At 43.8% G+C, this 21693-nt stretch overlaps 1 protein-coding gene across 1 annotated transcript in view; it reads left to right on the top strand.

Moving 5' to 3' along the window:
- Positions 1-21693, top strand: part of ECD (ecdysoneless cell cycle regulator) — a 285220-nt gene that overhangs the window by 158700 nt on the left and 104827 nt on the right. Inside the window, exon 11 of the mRNA XM_078643094.1 lies at positions 6156-6339. Coding sequence (XP_078499220.1) covers positions 6156-6339 — 184 coding nt within the window. The remainder of the gene's footprint in view (positions 1-6155; positions 6340-21693) is intronic.

Raw genomic sequence — 21693 nt, 5'->3', positions numbered from 1 at the left:
ACAAAAGATTGCAGAATCTGGTAAAGGACTCTGGGGGAGTTTCCGGCCTCAGTAATTTGCGCTGTTATGTGTGTTTTTCGTGCTGTCCGAAGTCACTCCCAATATCTTTTCCTATCTTCTACCAAGTGGGTGGTTCTCCATCTCTTCTCTAACTTCCTCGCAGAAAGTTTCAAGGTCCTTAAGTGATCAGAAAACCACACTTCCTGTTTAGCAGCTGGTCGGGGTTTAAAATGTCTCAAAGGGGCTATTTTGTCAATGGCTGTTTTGGTCGCCTTAGTGAATTTAATTAATGCCATGTCAATATTATCACTAGGAGGAATAGTGGGCTTGTTAAACTTCTCTTTAAAAGAGCTCTCTGTAACTTTATGCCATTGTCTACGGACAGCGGGTAGTGCAATCTGCTGCAACTTAGCAGGCCCAGGAAATGAAGTATAAAATTCCAGGACAAAATGGTCGGTCCAGCTAACCTGCTCCGCAGGCAGACAGGAGACCAATGAGGAATTAGATAAAATCAGATCTGGCGTATGGCCAGCTATGTGGGTGGGTCCAAAATTTCGTTTGCTTAGACCCAATAGTGACAAATCTGTCAGTAAGGCTTGTGCTTCACTGCAGTCAGACTTCTCACTGTGAACATTAAAGTCCCCTATTAATATAAAATACTATCATTATTGATATAGGGAGCTAGCAACTCAATCAGGAGATTTGAAAAACCTGTACAGGAGCCAGGAGGGCGATAAACTAAAGCACCTATCTGACAGTCTTTAGATGAGTATGTAATTTTAAAGACTAACAGTTCGATGTCAGTGGATGTCAATTCCTCTAAAAGTTTTACTGAAATATCTTGTTTATATATAATGGCAATTCCTCCGCCCATTTTAATAGGACGGTCTAGCCTAATCATTTTATAATTATCAGGAACTCCCAGCGCAATGGCAGGAGTAGAGTATGGTTTTAGCCAGGTTTCAGTAAGATAGCACAGGTCAGGCTGTTTAGAGGAGATCAAGTCCCAGACTTGGGGTGAGTGTTTTGAAAGTGACCTGATATTGCAGAGGATATTTTTCCTTCCGACTCGGATAGTATGATCATTAGAGGCATGAGTAGCAGTGTAGCTTTGTAACGTGTGACATCTAACATTATCTATACTGAGGTCCTTTGGGATAGTGTCAAACTGGGAGTGGCAGTGTAGACATGAAAAAGGACCTTCTACCTGTGGGCAAACACTGCCACGACAGACTGGCGTTGTTAGAGATCGAAGATGTAATAGTACCTGAGAAGTATAGGTAACTCTCATGCCTTCAACGCCAGGTATATCTGCAGATGTTAATCCCCTGGCCCCTAGCCCCGTCCTGTCGCGGACGGGCGCAGACGGGCTTCTCTCTGGCTTGTCTCAGGCGCGTTCTCTGGCGCTTCCCTGCGCGCGATCGCTGCGCGCTCGGGGCGACGAGAGGGCTAAGTAGCCCCTCCTAACAATAGGCTAGAGCGCTAACCACTCCGCAAATGTGAAAAGCGGAAGTGGTGTAGTCCCGGTAAAACGCGATCCAGTGTTCCCCCAACAATTGTGTACAAGCAGCACGCTAATTGTGCAAACAAGCTGTTATTATTGTGGTCGTGTGTGCAGCAGGTAAATACTAAATTAAAATAACATGTACAATTTTAGTATTAACAAAAAGTTGTGCTAGAGAACACAATATGAGGTACTTAAGTGGTAAAATATCCTCCCACATTCTGAGACAGTCATGGGAACGAGATGAGGGATTCCCATATATTGGTGCCTTAATTAATTCATCCCTCAGACAATTGGTGCTGAATTTAAGAAATTGACCACACCCACGTTATATGAGCAATGCGGTAAAGACAGCAGTTTTAGATGTCAATGAAAAGTGTACATGTGGATTAAATATAAAGTATGAATGTTTACATGTTCTATTGGACTTCCCAAGGTATTTACTTGCAAACAAAACTTTTTTAAAGCCAATCCTTTTGAAATATGGAATATTAGAATGTAGCTGATTTTCTGATAGAGGCTTTAGAGAGACTTGTGCAGTCTGAAGCTTGTTGTTACCCTTGAAGGACTTAAAGGAACACCAATTATTTAGTTTTTGTTGATATTTCTGAGATGATCTGTTCTTAACAGATTTGTATGCATTGCGAGGAATTTTAAAAGTTTAAATAAATATAAGTGTTCAATATTATAATGTATTTTGTACAACTTTGTTTATCATATGTAATTAGCATGTGTAGTTTATTTGAGGTTGTTTAAAAGAGTTTGACTTGCCAGAAAACCTCTTTGTATACATACTCAAACCTTTGTAAATAATCTAGGAAGCACTAAACAAAGTCCGACCTTATTTCATCCAGTACAACTGCATGCCACGCGTATACATTGTGTGACAACTTGTTCAAGCCAGTTTACTCTAAGAGGAAAATTTTCTCATCTATTACACTGCGGTAGGCTTTTGAGAAGATGCTTCATAAACATCTGAAGAATCTACGTTCTATAGGGTTATCATGAAATGAAAGGACCCCCCTGTTGCTCTTCTTGTGAAGTGGGTAAGCTTTGAGGGGAATCCAAAGATTTTCCCAACCTACTGGGTCACATTTTAGAATGCTCAGAGAAATGCATGTGGTCCACATGCTCATGATGATTACGCTGAATTAAATCATGCCTTTCATGCAGGTTTTAGAGAGGTCAAACATTGAAAAGATACCACTTCTTTTTAATCGTTTTGACTACTTTTTAGTGTGTATACAGAGATTTAATGTACAAGGACCATTGTTCAAATGCTACATTAATGGAGTGTACACGAGATTTCAGATTGTTTAACAAAAGCCACATTTTTGTCATTTGATTTTATTTTCTCATGTACCTCTATGTTCATAGCTGCATAGTGCATTCTTGCCTTCCAAGGTATTTGTATATAACCCTTTTTTGAAGTCTAGTCAGTTCGACCTTTTTCCATTTCATTGTTTTACAAAGACTCTACATTCTCTATATTTGTGCTTCCTAAAGACCCTTTTATGTTTAGACTTAGGTTTCCTAATTATAGCCATTCGTCCACCTTTTAGCAAATTCATTATTATACCTAACAGTTAATCCAAGAATTTTTATTTTTATAATTGCTCTACGTGCACCTGAGCTCAATAATTCTGCTAGTTGAGCATTTATCCGGGTTTTTCCATTGCTGCTCATTGTGCACTACAAATACTGTGTCGTGTGCCTAGGGGCTTCATCATACATACCCTTGATACAAACTTGTGCTATTCCTTTATTTGTAGATTATGGTCACTTATTCACTAATCTGAAAATCTGTACACAAGTTGACTAAAAGGAGGGAGTCAAAGTGTACTCAAGTGAATCCCTTCTAAAGTTAGAGCAGAGGCTAATCTTAAGTACATAAGATTTCTTCCTACAGTTAAGTGATCTTAAATTCTAGCTCTATAGCTGTATAGTGAGGCCATTCCTAATGTTGCTTCCCACTGCTCTACTAGAGTTGGTGTAGGAATTTCCCATAGTCTATTTTAAGCGCACCAATCATTCATAATGTTCCCTAACACTATATTTAAATTAAAACCTCCTGTTGAAATTAAATGGTTGGTTAGTTAGTTTTGTTCAGATCATGGAGCGCATCTTTTAGATTTTTCACGGATAGAGATATACGTTTTTTTTCCTCATCACTTTTTGTAGTTCCACTTGTTCATCAGGACATTAACCCTAAATTTAACTAAAGTCACCTCTGGGAGATATAGAAGAAAATGATGATTAACTAATATCATCAGTCATAACATTATTTACAACAAGTTAAGTGAATGAAAACATGCTACCAAACATGCAGCTCATCAAACCAATGCATATTTGTGTGATCCATTAAACCTACTATGACTAAATTACAAAGAAAATGTTATGAAACAAGTTTCATGCAAGACCGGTAGAACCATTTGATTGAATACTTTGCTCAACTCATACTGGTGTCCTATCTGTTTTTTTGGCTATAACTGTGTGTTCTCTTGAAAAATGGTTATGCACCATCGTGTTCCTTGGCCCTTTTATTGTAGGACTAGTTCTCCTCTTCCCGGTCCAACTGCTGTTGTAATTTAGGTCACTTTTAATTATATCCTCTTTTGTTACATTCTATATGTGTTTGCCTAATCCACCATGCTCTAAAATTGACAAATGCAGTTATTACCTATTTCAGGTCAGAAAAGGAGCCTTTCTTATTATGAGCTGGCTTATGTACCTTCCGGATGCTCAAAGATAAATAAACACAGGCAACACAAATCTAAAATTGGAGTTAGACCCAAGATAGGATTATAAAAAAAAATTATCCACTATTAACAGAGGCTGGAAGAAACGTTTGGATCTCTGCAGCAACTAACAATTTCCTTTATAATCAGCAGTGTCAGTCTCAGTTCTATACCTTGTTCAAAAGATCCATAATTAATTAGTTGATCCCTATATGAAGAAGATCCTATTTGGGGTAAATTCCCTACTGTAGCTTTTGGAAATATTCATGTAATATATTGTATAGGATTTATTGAAACACTAAAACCATATTTGCAACTTGCTTGGGAGATGCAAGACATTTAAGCAGTTTTAAGTTTCCAGAAGAAATAATACTGTTTACGGTTGATGTTCATTTTTTATATGCATCCACTACTCATGAGGAATGTATAGACTGCACTGAATACATTAATACAAAAAGATAATGTGACGATCATTTTTCTGCTGCAGAAACTTCTTATAATATTACATTATAATTTTGTCAGATTTGGTTAAATCCATTGCCTGCAGTCGAAGTGGTCTGCAATGTGTTCTGAAGTTGTCCTGTCATATGCGAATATGTTCATGTAAAAATTTGAATGCCAACTACTTCTTGATACATTTTTAGTAGTTTGATAGCATCATTTTGTGGAACTACAATATTGATTAAATAGAAAGAATGTCGGTAGACAGTTAAACTGAGTTAATGGAATTCAGTGAGTGTTTGAATCAGCTGCATCACTAAATAATGTTTACCATTAAAGTAGGATCTCCACCAGCACGTTTCAGGTAACCGAATATACTATGTATTCATTACAAACTTTTATGTACAGCCCACAGAGAGCAATGCTTGTCTCAATCACCAGCATTTTCACTGATCTAATCAGAAAAAGATTTCCACTTAAATGCTAAGCTCTAAAAGGATTATTTTAGAATAGCAAGCATTAGTAAGCCTTGGGAGGTTTAACCTCATTTTTCCAAACTAAATGATCATGAAAAGCTTGTATAATTCTAAGTCAAAAACTTACTGAGCTACAACGATCAAAAAAATAAAGAAAATAGCATAAAACACATGAATGTATGCTAGACAGCACCACTTAGGAGATTTTTGAGTACCACTTATGCTTGTTTATTTATCACAACCCTTTAAACCAGGAAAATATACTAATTAGAGTAGGAAGAGAATTGTTACAAGGTAGTTAACGAACTATTATGGCAATAAAGGATTGAACTTTTGCCTGTCTGAACTATGGCCACAGGAGCAGTTCAGGTGAATGTAATATACCACCCTTATTTTTAAAAATGCTACAAGATCAATGATTTTGTCACGCATCAGATACTTTTGGTATTGCGTTCCTTTGTGGGCTTTATTCATTAGATCACTTATTTTTATCATGAACACAAACATGATCAAAAATCTCCTTTGTAATGACGTTTCAAGATAAATGGCCACTTTCTTGCACATTTACATGTAGTTTTTCAGTGGAGCAGGTGAAGATATTGAGGAGACAGGAAGATTGTAAATTACTTTTCTCACGAAGGGCAACCTTTTAAATACATTTATTGGACAGAATCACACTAAAAGGTCTTAAAGACTAGGAAGATTTACCTTTTTTTGTTTGAAATGTAAACAAGAAAACTCGATAAAAAATTAGCAATTATTACAGTTATTAAACCATCAAGATGGTTGCTGGGATGTGATGGGAAATGAATACAACACGTTGTTGGAATTAGTACGACTAATCTGAAATGTTAAACAGAAGTGTAAACTGGAATCAGACGGAGAACACTAGTCGTACTAGAATAATGGGCCTGGGCACATTGTATGTACAACCTTAAACAGAGCTGTGTTCATGACACACACTTAGTACAAACGAAAGAATATGTCCTCTTTCAGATGATAGCTGGTTGGAATTATCTCCTGATGAACTGGAGAGGATTTTACAGGATGCAGCCGGTATGAAAGATTCCGCTCCCACTGCCAGTGAGGAAGAGCAGAAGTATGATTTGTCAGAAGTTGCAGAAAGCATGAAGGCATTTATATCCAAAGTGTCTACACATGAAGGAGCAGAACTGCCACGGTGAGCCTCATCTGTGCCATTCAGTTCTTTGCATACATGCAGTGTCTGTCAGAGACTGTGAAAATGAAATTGATATGCTGCCATGGAATACAAATGGTGTTTTTGTATTTTAACTAAGATAAAATAATATGCTATCATCTTTTTGCTTGCACTTATGCATGCGTTTTGTGCCACATGCACTGTACATAGTTGTAAATTGGTTAGTAAATTGAAATGTGGCTTGGTTATATAAAAAAGGTGGGTATCGCAAGAACTGAGGTGTAAAAGTAGTTATGTGTAGAATGTACATTATTTACCTTAATCACAACACTATGAAAAACAATGGTAACCTGTTGGCAAGGGGTGTTCATGCATTTGTTCAAAATGAAACTGAAATAAATGGGTCATTTGTACGAGTCTCACACATGTGGAAGGCAGGATGTGGCCTGGGGGGGGGAAACTTCCAGTACCATGCGGGCATTGCATCGCAATGCCTTTACATCGCGGGTATTACAACGCAAGTCGTTCCAACGACTTGCGCTGGATGGCGCTATAACCCAAGGAATAGTATGATTTACTATTCCAACACCTTCCCTACTGTACGTAGACTGGTGTTGGACTAGTAAATCATACTGTTCCTAAGTCCAGCCCCCTCCAACGCAAGTCGTTGTAACAACTTGCTTTGTAAAAACTGAGATGTAACGTTCCGCGATCATTTTGATTTCGTTGTAACATCACATATTCCTGATTAGAGGGTCCTTGAGATTAAATTACTGTCCCTCCAGTGGAGAAGGATCATGGTGGATAGGCAGACTAGGGGGTGACAGTAGCTGGAGCAGATGCTGGCAGTAAGTACCTGTAGATATGACAAGCTGAGCAGATGCAATTTGGAAGCCATGCATGCCATGGCCTATGAAGCTATTAGTTATTGTTGTCTGAAGAAAAGTGTGTAGAATATAAAATATTAATGTATCTTATGTGTAGAGATATTTCAAGCTAAAAAAGGAGATGCTACCTTGGGATTTGGTGTATAGGGAGAATGGAAAGATCCCATGATAAAACTTGGGGGACTATTGGTGGTGGGGATGCGGAGCACCAGGATACCAAGTAAGTGCACTTTGAGAGGTCAGAGGCAAACCATTTAAAACATGTCCTTGCCCATGGTAGGGAAGTGATTATTTATTACTATTTTGTGCACTTTTGGACAACAATGTGAAAAGCTTTAGAGAGTTGTTGTTGTAGGGTGAGTGAGTTTAGAAAGATAAATACATGAGTAAGGGCCATTTCAGTCAAATGAAGTGAGCAAATAGTTCTGAGCTGATTCATAGATGCAACTTTTATAGAATGAAGACCAAGTTTAAGGTTGCTTTTCTAATGCTATATGTGTGAGTTCTGAGCCAAATGTAACTGGCATCCCTTAACTGAATAACTGTTCCCAGAATTGGGTAAACTGATGTTTATTGCCATATGGTTGCGCATCATATAGAGGTTTTTACAGCTGGAGGCATGACGAGGCAAGTGTAAATAGTACCATCTCAGTCACAATGTTTGGTACAACTTACTACTCGCAATTAACTTTTGGTGACATGAGGCCTACAGATACATGTAAAACTGGGTTAAAGCAAAGTTGTGTCTATTATGTCCCATTTTGTCATATCCTAAATGGGGCACAAAAACTCCGGGTCTGCCCAGTTTAGAAGTTTTTTTTATACCCAGTTTTGCACAACAGTCATAATGACCATTTTTCGAGTAATAGCCTTGAAAGTGTTCAGAACAAAACATAAAGTGATGGTGCTATCATGTAAGGATTGTAATGTTGCCACCCCCCCCCCCCACCCTATTCCCTATTCCATTCTTTTCAACTTCCCTGATGCTAGCGGGCTTCATATCCCCACGAGGTGGAGAGATTTTGGTTACACTCAAAAATCTGCATCATGGGGAAAGCGAAAGATTGTATGTTCTCTTAGAGTGGAGGGATACATCCTGATATGAATACGTTCAATTATCGACCAATTAACCTGTTTGACTGTGTCCAGAAAGTTTTGTCAATCGCTCCTAGCTAAAATTTTGGATTGGATGGAAGAGAATGACATCCTCTCCTCCCTCCAAGCGGGCTTTCGATTGAAAACCGGCACAGTTAATCAGGTTTTTCGCCTTCTCATGCTTTATTGGAAGGTAGTTTTGCTGGACAAAGGGAGCTTATACATCGCAGTCATTGACTTGAAATCTGCCTTTGATCTCGTTCCCAGGGACAAACTATAGCGTGTGCTCAGGGAGTACACTTAAACTCTTACACTCCTTGTCAGGCTTCATGAAGAGAACTTTGCCAGGGTTAGATGGGGCAGCCAGGGACAGGTCACCAACCCCATTGTGGTACAGTGAGGGGTTCGCTAAGGTGTGTGCTGGTTCCAACCTTGTTCTCACTTTACATCAACAATGTTGTTGAGCTTCTGTCAGCCACCTCTGGGGACGCCCCTTCCCTAGCTAAGCAGAGAATCGCCACCCTTCTATTCACAGACGATACTCTTCTCATCTCGAAGACTCCAATGGGCTTGTAAAAACTCTTAAATCAATTCAAGCTCTTCTGCGATAGGAGGGGGCTCAAAATCAACACAGCCAAAACTAAGCTCATGCTATTGAACCCTCACAAGTCCTTCAAGGGAAAACTGTTCTTAGGCAACACTTCCTTGGAGAGAGTGAGCTCCTTCAACTACCTGGGAATCAAACTGCCAGAGGCTATGGCCTGGAAGCACCATCTCAATAAGGCCTACCTCCGGGTTTCCCAGGCAACCGGGGCTCTGCGTAAGTAGCACTGCCTTTCTTCTACCAAGCCAATTGCACCAGCATTGAAACTATATAGTTGCAAGGGTGTGAGCAGAGCTCTTTATGGAGCTGAGTTGTGAGGTATGGAAAGAGCAAGTGACCTAACAACCGTGGAGAACAAGTTCCTCAGAAACCTCACATCTCTTCTGCAGAGCACCCCCCTTTTCCCACTATTGCTTGACACAGGCATCAAACCCATTAGCGACCTAGCTAAGCTCTGCCCTTTGTTCTGCCAGCGGATGGTCTCTACCCCAGTACTGACAACCTATGCTGCAGCTTTTGAGGAAGTCTGTGCCTTAAATGCTGCAAACAAAATAGGCCAGATTAAATATGTCAAAAGCCTAATGTCCAACATAGGCCTCTCCGGCCATAATATTGTCTCTCCTCCAACTCACAATCAGACACAGATTGAATCTCTATATTGGGATTGGGTTGAGCTTAAAGTTTATACAGTTGGCTCCCAGTGTAGACTAACCGAAGAATTTAGAGATTTCAAAATCAGCTGCACTCTTGAAAGCTACCTTGACATAAAGTGCTGGTAATAGGAAGCTATTTATAATCAATTTAGACATGTCAGCCTGCCAGTTAATGCATTTACAAACTCATGGTCGGCCAATAGAGCACAGCAAAAGGGCTGCCCCTGTTGCCCTTCCTTGCACAAATCTATTGCCCATCTTTTCTTTTCCTGTACAGCATATGCATAACCGAGGAGTAAATGGCTGACTCCTGTCTGTAGGGAGCTTGGCACCAGAGACTCTAGAGAGGCTGTGCGCATATTGAAATCTTAAGCAAGACCCCTATTCGTGTGCGCAATTGCGAAATCTTTAGGCCACTCATGGACGATCAGAAGGAGGGCACAGACAGCCCCCCGGCCAACCACTGAGAACTGCAGACATGATGCCCTGCCTTTTTAAGTATATTTTTGACCATCTAACTTCAAGATGTAAATAGTCATTCAATATTTTCTGTTTAATGTACATTCTTGATTGCCGCCCAATTGTTTTCATTGTGATGACTGGTTTTACAATTGATTCTTATATAATCACGCGTTGATTATGATTGTATTATTTTAACCAATTCATATGCACTTTAGATAAGGGGCCTTGCCAAATTTGCACATTAACTGTTCCTCTGTTGATAACACTCAGTATTGTAAGCTTGACTTGCAAGATATCTGTTGTTTTAACATTTTAATTGGTGGCTATTTTAACTTTTTATGGATTTCCATTTTTAACTGCATTTTCAAGTCGTACCATACGTACTGTATTGCCCCCCCTATCGACATGTACAAAGTTTATCTTGAGTCTTTGTTTCTTTTATGGTATCTTACCGAAATAAAGAGCTTTGACTGACTGAATACTGGCTGGTCCTGCACTCCATACATTTTTCTGCCTCCCAGGGTGGACAGATTGGGGGTAAACTCTCCCAATCTGCCTCTCATCAGGACAGAAAGAGACTGTGCCCTTGAGGTTTTAACCCCTTCGCTGCTAGGCCTTTTCCCCTCCTGTGCTAAGCCTTTTTTTGGCTATTCGGGGTAGTGCGCGCTTAGGCCCCTGTAACTTTTTGACCACATAAGGTATCAACTCCAATTTTGCGTCCTTTTCTTCCACCATCACGGGGATTCTAAAGGTGCCCAGGGTTTGTGGATTCCCTTGGAGGGGTCCCAGAAATTAGCCAAAATACAGCAAAATTTTGTTTTTGTTCAGAAAAATGGGAAAAACGGGCTACAAATGAAAGCGTTTGGGTTTTTCCCTGACCCTGCTCGCAGGCAGGTCGCTCCCCACGCCACCACACGGCCGCCAGCTGCTTCGTGCCTGTTCTCTGCCGCACGCCATTTTTACCGCCGTTCCCGCTCCTCCCGCCGTTGCGTCCCTGCGGCTCCGCCCTCCTGCTTCCCATTGGCCACCCCGCTCCCACCTCCCAGCTGCTCCTCCCTCCCTCTCCCCCTCTTACGGAGGCCGCGCTGAGGGCGCGCCAAAGGCAAGCCCGTCTGCGCACGTCCGTGCCTGGACCGCACCCAGCGCCAGAACCCCTGGGCCCCGCGAACGCCACAACACCAGACTCCGCTACAACGCCAGCACCCTCTACGCACTCAACACCGGCCGAAACCACACCTGCTTCCAAGCCACCCCGAAACGGACTCAGGGACCTTTCTCCTGCCACACCTGCAGCTTCACCTGCGACAGAACCACAAAACCTCCTAGGACTGGACCCAACCACCTCCGCTGCATACTCCTCAACACCTGCTCCGTACGCAAACACGCCGTCGAGTTCTGGGATCTGCTCGACACCTCCGCCCCAAATGTGGCCTTCCTGACCGAGACCTGGTGGAACGATTCCTCAGCGCCCGACATCGCCATAGCCATCCGGTACGGCTACTAGATCACCCGCAGGGATCGCGCCAACGGAATCGGCGGAGGAATAGCCATCGTCCACAAGTCCACCCTCAAGGTCGCCACCCACGCAGACGACACCCTCAACACCGCCGAACACCTGCACTTCCGGATCCACACCGACCCCAACACCACCCTCAGAGGAACACTCATCTACAGACCCCCCCGGACCCCGGGATCAGTTCAGCGACTCCATCGCCGACCTCGCCAGTACCCACGCATCGCCTCCACGGACTACATCCTCCTCGGGGACCTGAATTTCCACCTCAAGAAAAACAACAACGCCAACTCCGCCACCGTGATCGACGACCTCAGCCTCCGACAACTCGTCACCGCACTCACCCACGCCGCCGGCCACACCCTGGACCCCGACTTGTCCACAGGCACCCACGTCGCCTTCAACCACACCACCGAACTCCACTGGACCGTTTTGAGGCAACATCAACATTGCCTATCAAAAACGTTTTGGGGCCCTTGCCTGTCGCGGGTACTTGCGCCTCTCACACAAGTGAGGCGCCATTTTTATCGGGAGATCTGGGGGAATGCTGGGTGGTAGGAAATTTGTGTGAGCCCGGTGATGCCACACTTTCCCACACAAAAATGTGTGAAAAAACTGATTTATTTCAGCTAAAATTTAGGTTTGCAAGGGATTATGGGTAAAGGAACATTGGGGGATCCATGCAAGCCATACCTCCTTGGATGCCCCCCGGGTGTCTAGTTTTCAGAAATGTGTGGGCTTGGTAGGTTTCTCTAGATGGCCGCCGAACACGGAGCCAAAAACCCAGGTGACCCCCCCCCTTGCAAAAGCAGGTGGTTTTGAGATAGGCAATTTTGATGTTGCCTCACTATGTTTGGGGCCCTTGCCTGTCGCGGGTACTTGCGCCTCTCACACAAGCGAAGCACCATTTTTATCGGGAGACCTGTGGTAACGCTGGGTGGTAGGAAATTTGTGTGAGCCCAGTGATGCCACACTTTCCCACACAAAAATGTGTGAAAAACCTGTTTTTTTCAGCTGAAATTGAGGTTTGCAAGGGATTCTGGGTTAGGGAACATGGGGGGATCCACGCAAGCCATACCTCCTTGGAAGCCCCCTCGTGTCTAGTTTTCAGAAAAGTGTGAGCTTGGTAGGTTTCCCTAGATGGCCGCCGAGCACGGGACCAAAAACCCAGGTGACCTCCCTTGCAAAACCAAATTGTTTTGACATAATTATGTGTTCATTTCTGCAGCGTGAGATTTTTGGCACAATCTCGCATGGAAAATGTGACAGACATTTTTAAGTTTGCAGGACATTGTGGATAAAATAAATTGTTGGAATTCACAAGAAAGACATCACAATGTAGTCCCATGGGTTAACAAAAAAATCTACATTTGGTAGGTTATTCTTAGATGGAATGTACATCTTGACAGAGAGACTCAAAAGACAAAGATTCCTGCACATCTATCTATTCCTCAAACACACACAGACTGGTTGGATTTGGCACGAGGGCGAGTGATGGTTCAGTACATAACATTTTATTAACAAGAGATTTCACAAAAATGAAATGCACTGTCAATAATTAAATGCCCAAAAAACGAACCAGTGACTCGCAGCCCGTGAGCTGTAAAACCACGACAAGGCACCCACCGTTTTACAGGCCCTTCATGCACCTTTCATACCTGATACACACAAGACCATTCACAAAACCAACACATTACAACATTCTTAAAAAGGGACAAGGTACACCCTGCTTCAGAAATACAAAAAAGACAAATATTACTGCACAGCCATCTAATTCTCAAGCACACACACATACTGGTTGGATTTGGCACGACGGGTGAGTGATGAATCAGTATATACAATTGTATTAGCAAGTCATTTCACAAAAATGAAATGCACTGTTAATAATTGAAAGGACAAGAAACTGAACCATCGACTCACAGCTCGTGAGCTGGTTACGCCACAACAAGGCACCAACCTCTTTACCGGCCATTCATACACCTTCAATACGTGTGACACATACAAAATATTCACACCGCCAGGTGCGGGCCCATCACATTACAACACTCACACCAGCAGACAGCGCCATTCAAGGGCCCTTCACTTTCACACGCCCACATTCCTGACACAGCAACTACACAAACTGATGGATTGCGTGGAGTGGCGCTCAGCTAGCAGTGTGTGTAGTCACCAGCAGCAAGTCACTACTCACACACTGCCAGCCGAGCGCCAGTCCACGCACATCACCATCCAAGCACTAGTCCACGCACACCGCCAGCCAAGCACCAATCCACGCAAACCGCCAGCCAAGCGCCAGTCCAAGCACACCGTCAGCCAAGCGCCAATCCACGCACACCGCCAGCCAAGCGCCAAACCACGCACACCGCCAAACGAAGCGCCAGTCAACGCACACTGCCAGCCAAGCGCCAGTCAATGCATACCGCTAGCGAAGCGCCAGTCCACGCACACCGCCAGCCAAGCGCCAGTCCACGCACCCCGCAAGCCAAGCGCCAGTCCATGCACACCGCAAGCCAAGCGCCAATCCACGTACACCGCTAGCCAAGCGCCAATTACGCACACTGCCAGCCAAGCGCCAGGCCACACACACTGCCAGCCAAGCGCCAGTCTACGCACACTGCCTGCCAAGCACCAAACCACGCACACCGCCAGCCAAGCGCCAATTCACGCACACCGCCAGCCAATCGCAAGTCTACGCACACCGCCAGCCAAGCACCAGGCTCCACACACCGCCATCACATTTAGGATTTTTTAAACAAAAAAAACACAAAAAAATTGCTAATAGATACAAATCTACTAACACAAAATCTGAAATTAAATACATTGCACTAATGCCAACCTTGAAACAGAATACAAATGTTTAAACAATACAGACCAGGCAGTTCACTTTACCACCCATGGATACTCCCGAAAATTCTTTTGCGTGTAGTACGCTCTATACCAAGCAGGCACACACAGCCCAGGGTTAGAAGGACACCCGGGGCAGAAAAGACGAGTCTCCTTCCGCAAACCTCTTCGCCAACAGACTCTACATCTCCTAGTGGGAAAGTCTTTTGTAGATGTGGGAGGACTGTAATCAGGAAAGTGGCGATCTTTCAATCGATTCAGAAAAGGGGGTGGTGATGAACAGAGTGTCTGAATTAAGCAGACCACTCTTACCCAGTCCAAAGATCAGGGCTTGATCCATCACCGTTATTTATCTCACTGCCCCATCCCAGCTCAGAACCTGGCTATATGCAAATTAGTCTGTCCCTGGCCCAGTGCATCATGGGAACAGGGCAGACCAAACTACCAAGCCAATTCTTCACCAGAAAGGAGACAAGCTACCGGGGACCGGTTTCTGGCATTTCAGCCTCTTCGGCCCGGCTTGCTTGAATCCTGATGGAGCAGTGAGAAAGGGACTCATGTCTGAGTATACCCTGCCACACCTATAGTGGCCAAAAACGATTCAGAAAAGGGGGTGGTGATGAACAGAGTGTCTGAATTAAGCAGACCACTCTTACCCAGTTGGCTGTTGTAGTCTGGTCTGCCCTGTTCCCATAATGCACTGGGCCAGGGACAGACTAATTTGCATACAGCCAGGTTCTGAAACTGGGATGGTGCAGTGAGCTAAAAAACGGTGTTGGATCTAGCCCTGATCTCTTGACTGGGTGAGAGTACTCTGCTTAATTCAGAGACTCTGTCCATCACCACCCCTTGTTGTAAATAATTTTGTCCACCCTAAGCGTGGTAGGGTATACTCAGATGTGAGTCCCTTGCTCATTGCACCATTAGGATTCAAGCAAGCCGGGCCGAAGACGCCTGAAATGGCAGAAACCGGTCCCCGGAAGCTTGTTTCCTTCCCAGTGTAAGAATTGGCTTTTGTAGTCTGGTCTGCCCTGTTCCCATAATGCACTGGGCCAGGGACAGACTAATTTGCATACAGCCAGGTTCTGAAACTGGGATGGTGCAGTGAGCTAAAAAACGGTGTTGGATCTAGCCCTGATCTCTTGACTGGGTGAGAGTACTCTGCTTAATTCAGAGACTCTGTCCATCACCACCCCTTGTTGTAAATAATTTTGTCCACCCTAAGCGTGGTAGGGTATACTCAGATGTGAGTCCCTTGCTCATTGCACCATTAGGATTCAAGCAAGCCGGGCCGAAGACGCCTGAAATGGCAGAAACCGGTCCCCGGAAGCTTGTTTCCTTCCCAGTGTAAGAATTGGCTTTTGTAGTCTGGTCTGCCCTGTTCCCATAATGCACTGGGCCAGGGACAGACTAATTTGCATACAGCCAGGTTCTGAAACTGGGATGGTGCAGTGAGCTAAAAAACGGTGTTGGATCTAGCCCTGATCTCTTGACTGGGTGAGAGTACTCTGCTTAATTCAGAGACTCTGTCCATCACCACCCCTTGTTGTAAATAAAGATCTTTCAATCGAGCCACATCCTCCACCACTCCGAATCTAGGAACACTTACCTGTTCCACAACAACAAAGCTAGCTATCACAGAGTGCTAAAACTGAAGAAATGTCAACTTTGATGCAGGAGAACTCTCCTTGAACACAATAAAAGCATTAAAAGTTGCTAAGTTGAAAAAATGGATAGACAACTTCTTATACCTAACATAAGCCTTCCGAATAACAGTGTAAGGTTCCAACCTCTGATCTACTCTGTCAACACCACCCATGTGCTGATTGTAGTCTAGAATGCACACAGGTTTGTACACTTCAGCAACCTGACCCCAAACAGGCGCAGGTGAAGTACTCTCATCATGGATGGTAGTCAGCATGTACACATCCCTCCTGTCCACAAATGTCACAGCTAGTTGTTCATCACTACGCAAGGAACTGCACTGACCCCTCTGAAGTTTTTTGCAAACAAGCTCTTTCGGATAACCTTTGCGGTTAGAGCTGATTGTGCCACATGGAAAAGTGTCCACTTTAAACAATTCCTTAAATAATTGCACAGCAGTGTAGAAGTTATCAAGGTACAAATGGTGGCCTCTGTTAAACAGTCTTCTAGCAAGATCTCACACAATTTTCTCTGAAACTCCAAAAGTGGACGGACAACCAGGGGGGTCAATAGTGGAATCTCTACCAGTGTACACACGAAAATTAAAAACCTATCCTGTCCTACTCTCAGACAACCTATACAGCTTAATTCCATAGCGTGCCCTCTTGCTAGGGTTGTACTGCCTAAAAACCAAACGACCCTTGAACAAAACCAAAGACTCATCAATAGATATTTCTTTCCCTGGAATGGATATCTCTGAAAATCGATCTACAAAGTGGTCAAGAACAGGCCGAATCTTAAAAAGACGGTCATTGTCAGGGTGACTATGTGGCAACGCCAAAGAATTATCAACAAAATGCAGCATGCGTAGAAAAAGTAAATACCGATCACGAGCCACAACTGCAGGAAATATAGCTGTTGCCATCAAGGGGCTGGAAGACCAATAGGAAGCCAGGTTTGGCTTCCTTAGCAAACCCATTAATAAAGTCAAACCCAAAAACTTCTTAATCTCTTCCAGATTTGTGGGAGTCCACCGGGTAGCTCTAGAGTGGGACCTACGTTTGTCACTGTTGTCCCTCAAAAACTGTTCAGCATACAAATTAGTCTGCTCAACAATATCACCCATAAATACATCATCCATAAATAACTGAAAATACTGTATAGGCAAAACATTTTCACAATCCACTCTACACCCTGCATCACCGCTAAAGGCAGGCAACACCGACTGCACCATGTTTGGATCAACCCAGAGTCCAGCACTTCCAGTTGGGAGCCTAGCAGCCTCAGGCTGCAATCCAGATGCCTCTTGCACCATCGGCACAGCAGTATCCTCCTCTAAAACAGGCACTTCACCTGCACTGAGAGAACCTTCATCATCCGATGATTCCATGTGGAGAGAAGACTCACTGCCAGAATCTTCCCCTCCCTCCTCTCCCTCAGACACACTGTCAGTCTCATTATCCGGTGCAGAGGAAGATTCAAGAAGCATACCAACCACCTGCTGAACAGTAATTCTACGGCTAGCCATAATGATTACTAATAAAGGTAACTTGTCAAACAAGTCAACATCAACAAACACTTTGTAAAATTAGTAATAAACAAAATGAACGTTTATCAAAAATACCTATACACTCCAAAACGATACCACTCACTTGCCAGAAGCAGCTAAACTCACCACCACATACTCTGCACAGACACAGTATGGATCAACAATATCCCACTAAAAAAGAAAGAGAAAAGAAAATTACACATAAGACAATGCAAAACACATCACAAAGATTTTCATGCTCAAAAAACTAAATATGCTACCACTATAACACCACTTACAAAAAAATGCATCCATACATTACAATATTACTCATTTGGTGTGCATACAACAAAAATGTTTTTCTTACCAAAAAAATGCAACTATGCAAAACTGCAGAACAACCACTGTCGAAACCCCTAACAGGAATCAAAAGCTTTACACTTAAAAGGAGAAAAAATCATTACAATCACATATGCGAATAATGCACCAGTCCACCTGCCAAGCTAAGGGGTAGGTGGGCCTAACTTATAAATTAAATATTCACCCCCGTAAAAGGGGAGCAACCCTTGCCCTTGAGGCCACCCCCCAAAACAAAAATTTAAAAAACTCTGGTGTCTAGTGAAGGGCCACTCCCCACTACATTTATTCAATTGGCCCAGTGGGCCAAATACATTTTTAAAATTTTAAATCTGCCCCCCCCAGGAGGGCAAACAAAGCAAAAATGATGGCAAAAATGATGGCCAAAAGGGGAGTGACCCTTGCCTAAGGGGTTGCTCCCCAAAACAAACAAAAAACATTGTGGGCTTGCTAAAATGGCCCCCAATGGGAGTGACCCTTGTCCAAGGAGCCACTCCCGAGCACATTGGTAAATAAGGGCCGATTTTTAAAAAAAATAATCAAATTCTACCCCTCCCCCCCCACCCCAGGGAGGCAGACAAAGCCTTTCGAATTACCCCCAAAAGGGGTTGCTCCCCAAAACAAAACAAAAACATTGTGGGCTGGCTAAAATGGCCCCCAATGGGAGTGAATCTTGCCCAAGGGGCCATTCCCGTGCACACTCGTAAATTAGGGCCGATTTAAATAAAAATAAACAGATTCTACCCCCCCCCCCCGGGGGCAGACAAAGCTGTTCGATTTGCCCCCAAAAGGTGGAATGCACAAAAGAGGCATCGAGGGAAAGGAAAACACTTTCCTTTCCCCCAATGCCTCTTTCATTTAAATCCCCCCCTTCCCTGCCCCAAAACGTACCTGTTAGTTCACAGACGCACAGGAAGCAAATGGCTTCCTACGTGTCGGTGAACTGAGGCGCGGTGACGTCATTGATGACGCGGAGGGGGGGGGGGCGGGGGGAGGCAGGGGAAGGTCTTCCCCTGCCTTCCCAGGTGCAAAAACGTCGACCGCCCGCCCACGGGGGGAGTGCCACGCTTCCCCCGTGGGTGGGTGCCATGACGAACTGAGCTCGTCATCAGCACGCGGCGACTGTGTGCCATGACGAGCTCAGCTCGTCATGAGCACACAAGGCGTTAAGGGTGTGGACAATTTGGACCAACCCCAAAACTCTATTCTTAAATCACAAAACTCATTGGTGGCTACTATTGCTGTTTGCCTCAGAGCAGAAAGACTGTTGGAGTTTTGATTGGGGAGAGCAATAGGCCATTCATGGGAGTCACTCCCCCACCCTTTTAGATATTACCTGGTGTCTAGTGGGTAGGACCATGCCCGGAGATCACCCTCCTGCTACAATCCACAAGACAAGATTCACTAGGGAGGAATATCATTGTTAAGGGGAGAGTTACACCTTTCCAACAACACCTCTTCCGTACAAATCCATGCTCGGGGGCTTTAATATGCCCCCGAGCACGAATAGAAGTGAAAGCAGCCAAAGCTGAATGACTTTGGCTTCTTTCACTTTCAATTTGATAAATTTCACCTACCACGCGTGCTGATCGTCATAAAAACAAAGATGAAAAAAGGCTCAAGCTGAAGGGGAAACTTCTTCTTTAGCTCAAGGAGTTCTTTCAAAAAGGAAATCCCTCTGGTGCAGGCCTCAAAGAGATTCTCAGCCCCTGGTGCTCGGAAATGCTGGGTACGTCCTTAGCACATCAGAGGTTGAGCTAATGATGTTGTCCAGCATGCCCGTGGCACCCAATATGCCAAGAAGGTGTTTCCCCAATTAGTAGGCTTCCACCCTGGGAATAGAATGCAGTACTCTCCCAATTGATGTGTTTTCTATTTAAGCTTTTGCATAAGGTTGACTTGCAACACCTTTCTTGTGGGATTACCTTTTTAGAAGCTATTAAAACTGCAAGGATGGTGAGTGAAGTTCAAACTCTGTGTACCAATGAACTCTACACAGTTTCCATCATAATGAAGTATCATTAAGAACTCGCCCTCATTTCCTACCGATACTGGTTCTGATCTTCAGACTGCTCAGACTCAGTCACGGCTGGCATGTCTCGCAGGTGGGGGGGACAGGGAGTGTTCGTGGGGCGGGGGAAGTCGCAGGGTTTATTCAAACCTACCTCCTCGTCGCCAGATCCCGCGTCTTCAGGAAGCAGGCCGCCTCTCTCCCCGCCCCTAAGCCAATCACAACGCTCCAGTGAAGCATTGTGATTGGTCGGGACACCTCCCAGGAACGGGCTTACGAGAATGCGATGTTCTCCATGTAGGCTGCATTGCAGCCTGCATGGAGAACTATAGAGTGCCCGTGACGGTTTGGGGGGCCTCAGAGGGCCGGCCAAACAGTCAGCACCCTCAGCAGTGGGCAAACCACTTCTTCCCTGCCCTAGAGCAGACCCGCCAGCCCCTGACCAAAACCTTCTGCTTTCTCGCAGTGCGAGAAGCAGAAACATAAAATGGCAGTTATTACCATTTTATGTTTTTTCTTCTCACACTGCTAGAAAGTAGTGGGTTGACGCTCCTCCGCCCTAGTGGAGGAGCCCCCGCTGCTCAGACTATTTCCTTGCCTACTTTTTTCCCCATACCCATCAACCCAGCAGAGAGGTGGCAACATCCACTGAGGTTCAGATTCCATTGATGCCATATTTGAATAAGACTAAAGAGGTGGTAAAGTCAACCAACTCTTCTTTCTTAGCTATGGTGCTGTTCGGAAAGTATCCTCTAGAAAGACTATCACTGCCGCAGTGATAAGGAATGTCCCCATTCCTGACATTTGGAAGACTGTTACATGAAGGACAGTCCATACTTAATCAAAATCTTGGTGTGATAGGTTTGTCTTCACAACTTATTTGTTTAGAAGCTTTCTATTCTCGGATTCTGGTTGCACATTTAAGGCTTGCTTTTCTATTACACCAATAATAACTATTGGAGGGCATTGCGTTTTTATCTATGTTTATATTTTTATGTAAAATAAAGAGAAGAATGTTGACTATTTGGGTATGGTATCCTGTCTATTTGTCTAATTAGAAAACATTAAAAATAAATCTTAAACCGGTGTTCTGGGATCTCGCATTTTGGTGAAAATATTGTTCTACCTATTAAGTCAAGAAAATACCCATGGTAAAGAACTAGGATTACAAGTAAGTAACGTTTTCTGTTCTTTATATGCATTAGTTCACACGAAACCCATTTGTAATATTTGCTGCTTCTAGATGATATAGCCACTTATGAAGCTCCTTCCTGGCCCCTATATCACGACAGTGTAAGCAAATATGTATGTATGTATGTTGCTGTGCCACCACTCATTCCACGCAAAGGTTGAAGTCTGGCTTAAAACATGGTAGGCAAGTTTGTTTTTCCAGTTCCAAGTGTGGTTCACTTGACTAAGACATGCGCCATTATATTTATGTTTCTGTTTACCACTCTTGTAACGAATTGGCATTTTAATTTGTCATGTAGTTTCAATCTATCAGTAGGACCTGCGTGTTTGGGTGCAACATAAATTTAGGATGGTGCCTGACTGATTCCATGTACCTCCGCAGGAAATGTTGCCTCTTGGACCAGCTAGCTCGCAGTGCCACCAATACCCCACTCACCCCCACCCCCCACCCCAAACCTAAACAGGAAGAGAACAATTCTGGCAACCACTGAACATGACAACTATGATAAAAGGTGATACATTGCATTTAAAATCAGGTACCCATACCATTTGGAAGTCAAGAGCACCAAATATGTTAAAAGTATAA

This window comes from Lissotriton helveticus, chromosome 5_1 (assembly GCF_964261635.1).
Source record: "Lissotriton helveticus chromosome 5_1, aLisHel1.1, whole genome shotgun sequence".
Classification (NCBI taxonomy): Eukaryota; Metazoa; Chordata; class Amphibia; order Caudata; family Salamandridae; genus Lissotriton; species Lissotriton helveticus.
The sequence above is the reverse complement of the archived record's forward strand: the minus strand, read 5'-3'. Positions and strand labels throughout refer to the sequence as shown.